Source organism: Anguilla anguilla, chromosome 2 (assembly GCF_013347855.1).
Source record: "Anguilla anguilla isolate fAngAng1 chromosome 2, fAngAng1.pri, whole genome shotgun sequence".
Taxonomy (NCBI): domain Eukaryota; kingdom Metazoa; phylum Chordata; class Actinopteri; order Anguilliformes; family Anguillidae; genus Anguilla; species Anguilla anguilla.
Window position 1 is genome coordinate 62,503,133 of NC_049202.1, and position 12,075 is coordinate 62,515,207.

The 12,075-nt window shown below is 49.2% G+C and overlaps 1 protein-coding gene and 1 long non-coding RNA gene across 2 annotated transcripts; one reads left to right on the forward strand and one right to left on the reverse strand.

The window, feature by feature from the left end:
• Positions 1-377: 377 nt before the first annotated feature.
• On the reverse strand, positions 378-4,385 carry knop1 (lysine-rich nucleolar protein 1). The gene is made up of 5 exons (XM_035398719.1): positions 4,280-4,385; positions 1,862-3,661; positions 1,652-1,711; positions 1,336-1,404; positions 378-1,203 (listed from the first exon to the last, which is right to left on the reverse strand). The coding sequence occupies exons 2-5, from the start codon at positions 3,659-3,661 to the stop codon at positions 898-900; spliced, it is 2,235 nt and encodes a 744-aa protein (XP_035254610.1). The 5' UTR covers positions 4,280-4,385; the 3' UTR covers positions 378-897.
• On the forward strand, positions 4,367-6,397 carry LOC118217020. Its single transcript, XR_004763118.1, has 2 exons — positions 4,367-4,444; positions 6,096-6,397. It is a non-coding gene; the product is annotated as an uncharacterized LOC118217020 (long non-coding RNA).
• The last annotated feature ends 5,678 nt before the right edge of the window (positions 6,398-12,075 follow it).

Here is a 12,075-nt window from a genome sequence, read left to right on the forward strand (position 1 = left end):
TTGCTAATACATTAGAACAGACCAGATTTTTTGGCATTCGGTCATTAATTTTACATTCAAAAAACATTCTGAACTACTTGTGCAAAACACTTTAACAAAGTGTTTTAAAATATTTGCGGCAGGATACAACCTGTCCACAATCCAGAAGTTCAGATCAAACAACTGTGTCATTGCCACATATCGATTTTTTTAAAAGTAGCTTGATGTTCTGTTGATAGAGCTTTATTTGATGATTTCCACCTTTCAATTGAACCAAACTGCCTTGTCTTGTATGTGACCGAGTGGTGAGGTATGCGTCGATTATTGTACACACACGCATGCAAGCACTCAAATACTTTCAATTAGACTGGTCAAGATACAGAACAGAGTATGACACATCAGGGACATTGTAGGGAATTTATTTATCAAGGGCCTCTCCATTTAGGGCAACAACACACATACATACACAAGTCAATAAATTATCAAAAATATATTGTGGAAAATTCAACAGGATTGTTCACCCTGCTCAAAAATCAACCACAATGAATTTCCTGAACTGCTTGCCCTCTCGAATGGTCCTTATGGTAAAATGCCATGGTTGCAGGAGCTGCTCGCTGAACACATTCATGGGTGAATGTGGAAGACTGCAATCTCAGGGGCTCACTCCTCCAGCAGCAGCCAAATGAGGTGGTGCTCCCACCAGACGTGCCGAAAGATGACCCTAAAAGCCCTGCTTCTCGGCTGTGGGGGGGGGGGGGGGGGGGTCCTGTGGCCAGTTTCCCGTGGCTGTGTGCCATTTTATTCAGCTGTACTCCACTCCGCTGTGGTGGCAGTGGGACAGCTCCAGCCTATCAGCCTGTGTGTCTATCGAGAGTCTCCCAGCCGGCTAGCCTGCTCGTCAGCTGCACTTCCGCTGCCTCAGTCGTCTAAACGGACGGAGTGGCGAGCGTTGGCGTCAATGGAAAACTTCTTATTGGACGGAGGGGAGAAGCCCAGCCCCGCCCCTTTGTTTTGGAAATCCATCCTCCGGTCCTGAGCGCGCTCAAATTCTGCCAAAAGGCCCCTCTGCAAAAAGTCCTGCCCTTCCTTCCCCAGTGCCATGTTTGCCTTCCCCTCGCTTGACCCCATTGGCTGGCCACCCTTCTTGAACCCGCCCATCAGTCGCAGGAACTTCTGCTGTTGGCCGGAACTCTCAAACTGGGCGGTGCTCCACTGGCCAAGACCCTGAGTTGGGTTAGAAAAGAAAAAAGGTGGCAAAAACAGAGCAATACTCAGGTTAAAAAATTACTTAAAAAGAAAAACATGTAATATAACCAACAGTTAATGCAGTGTTATGGGTGTGCAACATGCTCTTACCAGTGAACCGTTTGAGGCTTTGGGACGTGACTCATTGTCGATATCCATCTGAAGAGCCTGTCTCCTCACCTAAGGACCATAACACTCGCACATTATTACAGTCCACTCTGTTATCCGTGCATCCTGTGTGTGTGCTCTGCAGTCAATACCACAGCCAGAATGGTGTCGGTGGCGATAGATAGGCCCATAATGAAGGTGGATTGAGAAATCTTATTTTTAGGTATCACAACGAATGAAATCTGGGATTTACAGGTGATAAATAAGGCTTGGGTGGGTGGGGGGGCATGACATCAGTGAATGCGTCGGTGATCTGTACCTGGTCAATTGTCACCTCGTCCATATTGCCCATTTTCTCAGAGACGAACACCACTTCAACCTGCGGGGAAGCATGAAACACAACTTAAGGAAACATCTCACCCACCCACTCACTCACTCACAGACTGACCGCCATATCGAAGGAAAGCTCTGGAGGAACTATGGCAACAAGGGGCCTCATACCAGCACAAAGACGTCAAATCCAACTCACCGCTTTCTCCTCGGGGTCACTTTTCACCCGAGTAACTTTCTTCTCTTCCTCAGGTTCCCCTTCCTCGCTCTCTTTTTTCTTCTTCCTCAGTTTCCGTGTTCCCTCCCCCTCTTCCCCCTGTCCTTTCCTCTTGTTCTTCTTCGGTGGTGTCTCGCTCTCCACGGCCGCTCCCGCCCTGGTCACCGACGGGCTCCCCCCGTTGGCGTTAATTTTCTTTTTTTTTCCTTTCACGCCGTTTAGAGCAGGTCTCATGGCTCTCTCTCCCTCCTCTGCCGCCCCCTTCTTTTCCTCCGCCTCTCCGTCCACTTCCCGGACACACTCCTCCTGCCCCTCAGTCTTCTTCTTTTTCTTTTTCTCTGTTCTCTCCTTTTCTTTCTTCCGCAGGGGTGCGGTGGCTTCCTCTGCTCCAGACTGCTCCTCACCGTGAACCAAATCTGCCTTTTTTTCCTTCTTCTTCTTCTTCTTCTTTGGTTCCCCCTCACTTTCCTGGCTGTTCAAACCTTTGGCCACAGCCTCCTCCTCCCCAACCTCCACCAGGGCCTTCCTCTTCTTCTTCTTCTTTTTCTCCTCTTTGTCCTGCTTTCCTTTCACATCGACATCCGTGCCATTCTCCCCTTCGGCCGTGATCACCTCTTTCTCTTTTCTCTTTTTCTGAGTCTTCACACCATTCCCTGCCTCTTCTCCGCTGGCGTCCACATTAGCCCCAGGAGCCGTTCCCTTCTTCTTTTTCTTCTTTTTTTCCAGCACCTCCTCCGTCTGGGCCGCTTCCTCGTTCTGTCCATCGCAGGCACCAGTGTCAGGGCTGACGCCTGCCTCTCCACTGGGTGCCTTCTTTTTATTTTTCTTCCCTCCTTTCTCTCGCTTAACCTCCGCTGCCTCAGCCTTATTGGCCATAATGGCGTCAGCATCCGGTCCCACCTCCACAGCCCCTTCTCTGGCCACAACACCCTTCCCTTTCTCCTTCTTCTCCTTCCTTCTCTTCTCCTTCTTGGAATGTTGTCCTTCGCTCTCGCCCGCGCCCGTCTCCTCAGCGCTCGCCTCCGCGCTGACACTCGTTTGCACAGCGGCCGCCTTCAAGCTCTTCTTTCTCTTTTTCTTCTCGTCCGCCTTTCCCCCCGTTTCTTCTACGTTCCCTTCATTGAGCGCGCCGTCTTTTTTCACCGCGGTCTTCTTCCTCCTTTTGTTTGGAGTGCCCTCAGCGCCATTCTCCTGCACCTCGACGCGGCCCACATCTTCCGGAACATTCCCCTCCCGTCCTCCGTTACCTGCTTCAGCCCCGGAGCTGTCCGCTTCCGGGGTCTTCCTCTTTCTCTTCTTTTTCTTCTTCTCCTCCTCCTCTTCTCCCCTTTTCTCAGTAGTGTAAACACTCACAGCAGCGCTCGACAGCTCCTTCTGCCCATCCCCTTTGTTTCCAGTTTTCTTACCATCTCCAACAATGACTTCAGAAACGGGCTCTGGTTCCGCCCCGTCCAACTTCTTCTTCTTCTTCTTTCCCCCAGTCGTCTTCTTTTTGCTCTTACCGTTTGTGATGCTGGTGGAGTCCTGGCCCCGCTCACCTGAGGCCTCCTCTGTTGTTTTCTTTTTCTTGCTCTTATTAACCTTGATGCTCGCCTCCTCTTCTCCTGCACTGACATCCTCGCCATTGGTGACATCAGCAGCAGCTGCAGCATTCTTCTTCTTCTTCACCTTTTTGCTCTTTGCTTGACTTTCAGTCTCTCCCCCATCATCTGGCACACCCTTGCTTTTCTTCTTGGCCTTCTTCTCCTGGGTTACCTCCATACATGTTTCTGGCTTAACCATCTGCAGCACAGATGACTAATGTGATTAGCCTTAATTGTCACAGACTGCATGCACTTACAAATTGTATATTTAAAAGCTACCTGAAATGTTCAATAAACTGTGATGCCACGTGTATACAAGAACAAATGGGAATCAGAAAACGTACAAAAAATTAAGAGGAAATTGTACAGAGGCTTTCTCGAAGTCATAGGCTTGAGTAGCTAATGGCTAACAAACGCCGAACTAGGTAACAAAGTAGCCGGGCAATCCTGCACACGCATGCCACAAACTCTACATCTTTTAATAAAAACACATCGCCAATAGGTCTAGCTAGCTACAATAAGCAACATCTTATTTTAGTAGCCAGCTACTTGGCGAAATATGTAAAATAGATGTCAAGGTCCAGTGTGAAGACGTCTGCAAAAAAAGCATTATGTCTGAAGTCTAGGAGCGCATGAACGGGAACCAAGGATCTAGCAAGATAGCTATATATCTACAAATGTGCATTTGCAGCGGAGCCAGGGTATATTACCGAATAATAATCACTAGACGCAATGGCAGATAATTAACTTTTAAAAGCATACGATTGAACATTCAGTTCGATTTACTAAAATCCCAAATATATTGTAGGCTACTCACTTTCGGACTCACGTGGGAACACACACTGCACACTTCTTGGTAACCCGGAAACGAACTGAAGTAAACTTCCTTAGGAATTGAATGAGCGTCCACTAGAGAGCGGATTGTGCAGGTCTCCGTGAGGTCCGTGGCTTGTCGGACTCGGTACGGCTATAGGAGCGAAAGGTAGGCTACATGTAAAAACACAGCGATCAACATACTTAAAATTGATACTCATTCGAACCATTCGTGGGCTGAGGCTAACGTATTGTCCAGGGAACAAGGACTAAGACTGCGGGTTTAGATGTTTTATGTAAATTGTAGTTTACTTCCAATTTGAAAAAATATTTTTTGCTTGCTTTGTTGGCAAGCTACATTTAATTTGATGTTGTGTACTTACTGACACGGTGCTAGTATTAGTGGTAACTGATGCAGTTGCACACTAAAGCAAACGTCTCTGCCATCTGGCTTACTTCAAAGCTCATCCCTGGGTTCACAACAGAGAGAAATCAGAATAACTTTCCCCCGAGTGGCAAAAAAAACAAACAAAAAAAACAGACCTCTTCTAGGCTGAAGGATCTATTTTATAAAGCCCAATCATCAAAGGTCCAGACCTGTGGGGTTGATGTACTGCAATGTGTACAGTTTGATTGATTGACTGGTAGTATAAGTGAATGGATGATGCATTCTGGAGATACTTACGCAAATTACTTTACGTACAATCCATTTATGCAGCTGTTTATTACCTGAAGCGATGTAAGCTAAGTACCTTGCTTAACCACAATATGCTAGGAGACAGATTGTGGACGTCATGGATCATTTGCTGTAAATATCTGCCCTTACTCTAGTACACATACACAAGAGGAAGTCCAGTGTGGTAGCATGCTTTCTTAAAGTACCTTACTCACCAGTGCTCCATAGCGGCAGACTCTTACCTGGGATTTGTGCCCACATCCACCTGTCTGAGCCACGGCTGCGTCATTCCGTGTGAGTGAGTGAGCGTGCGTGCGTCCATGTGTGTATGTGTGTGTGTACATGCGTGCATGTGTGTGTGTTTGCACGTGTGTGTTTATGTGTGTGTGTGTGTGTGTGTGTGTGTTGTGGGCATTGTGGGCATTGTGGCAGGTGCAGGCATGAGTTTTGCTGCTCCATACCCTAACAAGTCACTTCAAATCTTATCTCATTAAATACCTGTCCTTTGAGGATAAATTCCAGTTTTTCCTCACTAGATATAAACATAAACAACAGTGACACTGACAGGCATCACAGAGAAGTTTTATAAAGCATGATGCATCACCATAGCCAGAATTTTGAGGGAGAGATTCAGAGACTCTCTGCATTGGTAACAGGAAGACAACTTGAATTATGTCTTCCCTGTAATCCAATGGGAGCACATTCACTGCGAAACAATGAAGCAGATTTAGCAGGGTACAGTGATGGGTCTGTCATTATCTAAAAAAGCACAAACACTGGCGAGACTCTTCCAGGAGAGATGGGATTAGTGGCGGCTTTGTGGTTTCATCCAGTGTGAGTCCTTGAGTGACAGTGGGGGGGCAGTAGTGAGCCAGCTCTGGCTGTTCTATCAGCACTGTTCAGCATTACCTCACTGCTTTGGGTCTGAACAGGCTTTGGGGGGTGGGGGGAGGGGGGGGGCGTGGTATGTAGGAAACTTGGCAGGATCAGATGTTTCCATCTCCACTCTGTGTCTTTGCCTGCTTCCCAAACTCCCTGTTCTTGTTCTTGGTCCCACCGCCACTGATGGGGTGGCTGGCTCACATTCCAAGCCCCCTCTGATTCCGCTGTGTCCCCCTGTCCCCCCCCCCATCCCCCATTCCAGCCCCGCCCAACACCACCTCCATATTCCTTCCCGCAACCAGTCCTCGACCAGTAAGATGGGCTGAAAAAAGGACTTAACCCACGTTTGCCCCTGTGAACCCCCACCTGGAGCCAGCCAGTGGAGGAAGGGGGGTTACCCCAAATCACCATGGTCCACTCCAGGGGATTATCCCTATATGCTATCCAGGGAGTGTTTTTTCTTGCTATATTCACCTGTGGCTTATTTTGTGGAAATTTAGGCTAGGGTAAACTGAAGTGCATGCTTTGTAATGAGCGCTATATAAATAAAATTTGATTGATTGATTGATTGATTGATTGATTGACTGATTGGTTTGGGGCAGTGCTGGCTGGGTGCTGCAGAGATGGCCTGGATGTTACAGCAGAGCGTTGACAAATAGGCAGCATCAGAGATGCAGAGATACAGTCATCATTGTTCATTTGTGTATCTCATGCCCATTTTCTCTACTGTACGCACTGTGGATTCCAGGGTTAAATGTGTGCTGATTCATTTTTACTGCAGTGGTCCGCTGTCCGTACTATGGCAGCGGCCAAGCAACAGTTTAACGTTTGATCGTTTTGAGAGCCTGGATGAGGAAAAGTATGCCGACGCGCTACACCGTATAACTCACCCGATGTGATATATTTAACGGTGAAATTTGATTGCGGTGTTCACTGCGCATTCCCATCGTGCTGGATAAAACCCAAGGCTCAAGTTTGTGCAAGAGGACGGCCAGTCTGTGTGCAGCTGCATGGCCTCTGCGCTCCCCTCTTATGTGCCACTTAATTAAGGTAGTGCTGGTCTGGGATCAGTATGGCCCGGTCCGTATGCTAACACTTTTCCGTTGTGAACCTAAAGGCCAAACTGATCCTCGGGCTTTGACTGAATACAGGTCCTTGCTCTCACTCAACCCCCCCCCCCCCCACCCCGTTTAGACACGACTGAATGCTCTGGCCCTGTTCGCGGATGTTTCTGTGGACGGTGCGTAATGGAAAACACTGATTTACTGCAGTCAGCGCGGAGTCAAGGGCGAATTAAAATTGACCCTCTCTGGAGATGTGGAAGGAAACGCCGGTGAATCTGACACTGAGAGATGCCCCGCGTGGCTTCGCTTGATTGGGACTCCGCCAGGGAGCGCGCAGAGCTGTGATTGGCTGAGCTCTGAGCCCTGTGGATGTGCGGTGTGGCGGTGGCCATGACTTCACATACACAGATTTAGTGCACCCACTTAACCCCGCACTGCCACCCCTCCACCCCTCTGTTGTACACAAAAGAAACATGTAGAGGGAGGTATGATACTAATAACTGTATAAAGGCACTACACACAGGCACACACACACACACACGCACACACACACGCACACATACTCATTCACACACACACATCGATATACATGAGCATGCTTCCACACACATACTCAGACAAATGCATGCACACACACACAGGGCCAAACAGGTGGACACTCCCCCCCCCCCCCCCCGTCTCCACTTGTTTCCCTCAGTATCTCTCTCTGCCAGAGGAGGGATCAGGCTGTTTTCACACACCCCCCTGAATTAGCCATCAGCGGCGTTAAAAACTCTGTGCAGCAGCAGGAGGGGCAGGCTCCTTATATAACAGGCCCCACTTTCACTGCTACACAGGGCGGTTCACAGCCTGCCGTCAAGAGCCCATTGTGTTTATCTGCAACAACTTAACATCATCAGCAGACAAGCAGCGCTATCTCATACTAATGCAACAAAGCATCCTTACTTCATCCGCGTCAAGCCAGCGTGTGTGTGTGCGTGCGTGCGTGCGTGTTTGTGTGTGTGTCTGTGTGTGTGTGTGTGCATGCGTGCGTGTGTTTGTGTGTTTGTGTGTGTGTGCGTCCGTGTGTGTGTGTGTGTGTGTATGTGTGCGTGTGTGTGTGTGTGTGTTTGTGTGCGTGTGTGTGTGTGTACAGGTGTGGCAGAGTGGGTGTTGGAGCCACGCAATGACGTTGCAGAAATGATGGTGTGCCTGAGCGGTGCGGTGGCACATTCATCAAAACAGACTCTGCTTTCCTCGCTGGGAGAGAACAACAGAGCGACTGTGCCAGCGGCGGACAGCTCAGGGACACGATGGCCGGGAGTCACAATGGACCCATTTTAACCGTAAACTCTCTGGACCTGAGACACACAGAGGCGTGACCCCCTGACAGAGACAGCCCGTCTGTGGCTTAAGAGCGCGGTCAGATAAGGGCACCGTCGTGTCCTGCTGGAGCTGGGGTGTGAGGGCCAGGTGCTGTGTGTGTGTGTGTGTGTGTGGGGGGGGGGGGGGTGTTGTGTGTGAGCAAGGCACTGAGAAGGTCAAGATGAATTCAGAGAGGAGAGATGGAGAGTTGGAGTGGGGGGGGGGGGGTTGGGAGATGTCAGGTACGTTCCTGTCAGACGAAACTCCTGGGAATGTCAGCTCAGTGTGGAATCCTGGAAGAGACTGGGATTCCTGGAATAACGGGAGACCCGTGTTCTCAGGGCTGGGCTGGGCTCAGTCTCTCTTTACACACTCATGCACATGCAGCTCTCACACAGGAACTCAGTACGCTCACATAAACGCGTACGCGCGCTCCTGACTAATGGTGCCACTCGGGCGTGTCCCTGCGAACAGCAAACGCGTGACAGCTCTAAGTTCTACACTTCAGCAGCGCCCTGAACGCGCTCGCTTGTTCTATGAATGCGTACGTGCACACGCTACACACGTGCGGCGATGTACGCTATAAAGAGACCGTTTTCCTGACACGGATGGGACGCCAGCACTTTTTTAAAATGCGGGAACACGCCCCGACTTTTGTTTAAATGGACAGCCCTCACTGTTCCAAAGGGACAAACACAAACAGCACTGACTGGGCATTGTTGGGGAGACAGAGATACAGAGAGAGAGGGAGAGAGAGACAGAGGGATAGAGAAAAAGGGAGAGAAAGAGAGAGTGAGGGAGAGAGGTTGCTGGAGCGGCACTGCTGAAGTGGCAGTTTGCTTGTTTTGCTTGGTGAACAGAACGCAGCAGGCAAGCTGCAAATAAACACTGCCTGGTTACCTGACTCTCCAGGCTAGGCTGGGAAGGGCTGGACATGGCCGAACGAGGGGGGGGGGGGGGGGTAGGGGGTTCAGTTCACCTCTCTCAAACGCTACACGTCAACACCAGCTGCTGGGTGCATCTCACTCAGGGCTAACACGACCCCCCTCATGCCTGCCCATCGCATGCTGCTTTTTGAGCTTCAGGGAGCCAAGCGAAAAAAAAAACTGGTTCTGGAAGCTTCCATAACCCTGACCTGCGCATGCATGTCGCTTCTCACGGACATCAGATGAAGGGGTGGGAACCGTGGAGTCAGGCCTGTGTGAAATGCAGGACAAAAATATATTTAATTATTGCCTTGGTTCAACCTTTACATTTTTAATCTGCTCATCAAGTTTGGAAGGGGTGCAATTTGTCAGAGATAACGCAAACACTAGCGGGAAACGACAGTATTTTCCAGACCGTTTCCGGTGTAAACTGTGGATCTTGAATGAACAAATGAACAAGCGAAGGCTGCACTCAGCTCATCCACACCCCCTGCGTCCTGTTTGTCAGGAAATTAAATTCCCCTTCGCCGAGCCGGAGAGGACGAGGGGATCTGTGAGGTCCGATTAGTGAGATAATCGGGCTGCTCATTCAGAACTGGTAGGAGCTAAACCCAGAGTCCTGCCGCTGTAGCTGTTTGTCTGTCTCCCCCCCCCCCCCCCCAGCCCCATTCCAGCTGTAATGGTATTACTTCAGTGCTCCCAGTAATTCCCCTCGCTGAACTCTTCTGGATCAGTCGATGGGTGCTTACTTGTGGCTGGGACGGTCGGTGTGGTCTCGCTCACGTGTTCTCGTACCTCGGCCCAAACGATGGGCCCCCCATGCTCCTCTGGGTAACGCCCCTGCGGAGGCTGCCAGACTCTTGTTTATCTTCTTCCACCTCATCTCTCGTTACTCCCCAGGACATAGCAGCACAGCGCCAGGGGCAGCCCCCTCCCCCACCCCCACCCGGCGCAGAAACAGTTTAGACCAGCGGAATGTCTCACTAGGCCTGAAGTGAGAAGGCCATAGTTTAAGTGACAGCTGGCTGAGCCAATCCGGTGGCTGAGCCAGCAGCCAGGGCCCGCCCAGTCAGAAGGGTGGGGGGGCCATGCATGTGCTGTGTATTGCTAGCTGTAACTGGATTTATGAGTGGCTGCTGATGAATTTGAGCAGCAGCAGATCGTTATGCTCAGAGGGGGAAGGATGGTGGGGGGGGGGGGGGGTTCTGGGGCGGGTGGGGGGTGGCAGACCGCAGTGTTAGTCTCGCATTACTCTGGAGTACTAGGACCCAGGAGCACGGTCTCTGCAGAGACTGAATGCAGCAATATGCCTGTGTGTGTGTGTGTGTGTGTGTGTCTCTGAAAGAGAGAGATAGAGACATGCAGACTACAAATAGTTTATCAGTACAATCTACATGGAGCCTGGTGCACTCACCTGCATGCACAGAGAAACTGAAAAAGAGAGAGGATTCAGCGATTAATTAAATTTTTCAACATGTCAAACGTGGACTCAAAGTATTTTTATTGAGTATTTGCACTGTAGGAGTTACAGAGACCAAGATTTATTTATGAAGAACATATTCAATTACATTAATATTCTGCGTCAATGTATAGGCACAGCTGGGGACCAGTACCACCCCCAGCAGCTGGCCAACATGGAACATTCCACAGGCAAGACTGCTAGGGTATGGGCAGTCAAGGACAAGTCCAATTAAGGAAGGAGGGGTTCATCAATATTACAAAAAAAAACAAATTGGGCGCAACTCGCACCTTTGATACTGTTAATTTTTCATCCTTTATTTGTTTAACAGACACTCTTATCCAGAACTACTTACAACAATCATAGTGCATACAATAAGGTTTGATGAACAGCAGTATAGATACAAAAATTGATTGTAACACAGTAACTGTAAATACTGTTACAGCAGAAATACAGATAATTGTGAAGCTTTTTTTGTGTTATCCCTGAAATCCTCCACTGTTCACAGTCCTGAGTCCCCCACTCAGAAATCCCCTCTACCCCCGCCCCCCCCCCACAGAAAACCTAAAACAAAACAATAATAACTTCTAACAATACAAAGAGTTAGTTTCATGTCTAAAAGAGGGCTGAGCAATCCCTCTTTTAAAAGGGCAGGGTAGTGATTCCTTCCAGAGGTAGTCAGCATTCGTGAAACATGACTAGCTGACTCATTCTTAATTTTGGGTGCACAGGGTGACAGGATGCCTGTGGCGGCCATGGAAGGATCCATTCTGACACGGGCCTGGGGGTAGGGCTAGGGGATAGCGCCAGGGGTGTAGGAGTGAGCTAGACTTTTGGGGGACTCATTGTGCTAGGAAATGTTTGTCCCATGGCAAATAATACTGTTATTATTCAGGGAACAATTTTGCCTGCATCTAAAATTGGGGAGTTGGGGGGGGGGGGGCGTTGCATATTCTCCTACTTTGGGGGAAGAGCACAGGATCCTTCACCACCCCATCACACAGGCACCCCACACAGGGAGGGCTGAACTTTTGACTTGGCCAGAGGGTGAAGTAGGCCACAACTTAGGGGCTCATCCTGTTTCATTGACCAGTGTTACACTCAGACCCAGAGATAAATGAGCCCCCTCCTCCTCCCCTCTTGGCATCTCAGAGATGATTAGACATCACTCGTAAAGTGCAAAACACCACAACCCTGATTAGCGATACGCAAGATACTGTGTTCTTTTTGGAGAGCTGCTGAATTGTGGCTGAATCTGTAGAACAGACTAAGGCTAAAGAAATCTATTTAGTCTTCTCAAATGTAGATATAAATTTTCCTAAATGATCACATTTGCATAAAATGACCAACAACACGTCCTGGATGTTTTTAAAATGAAACATAGCTCACTAATACTATAATTATGGACTTCAGTTAAACAAAAGCAAAATAAAGCAGTCAAATAACATT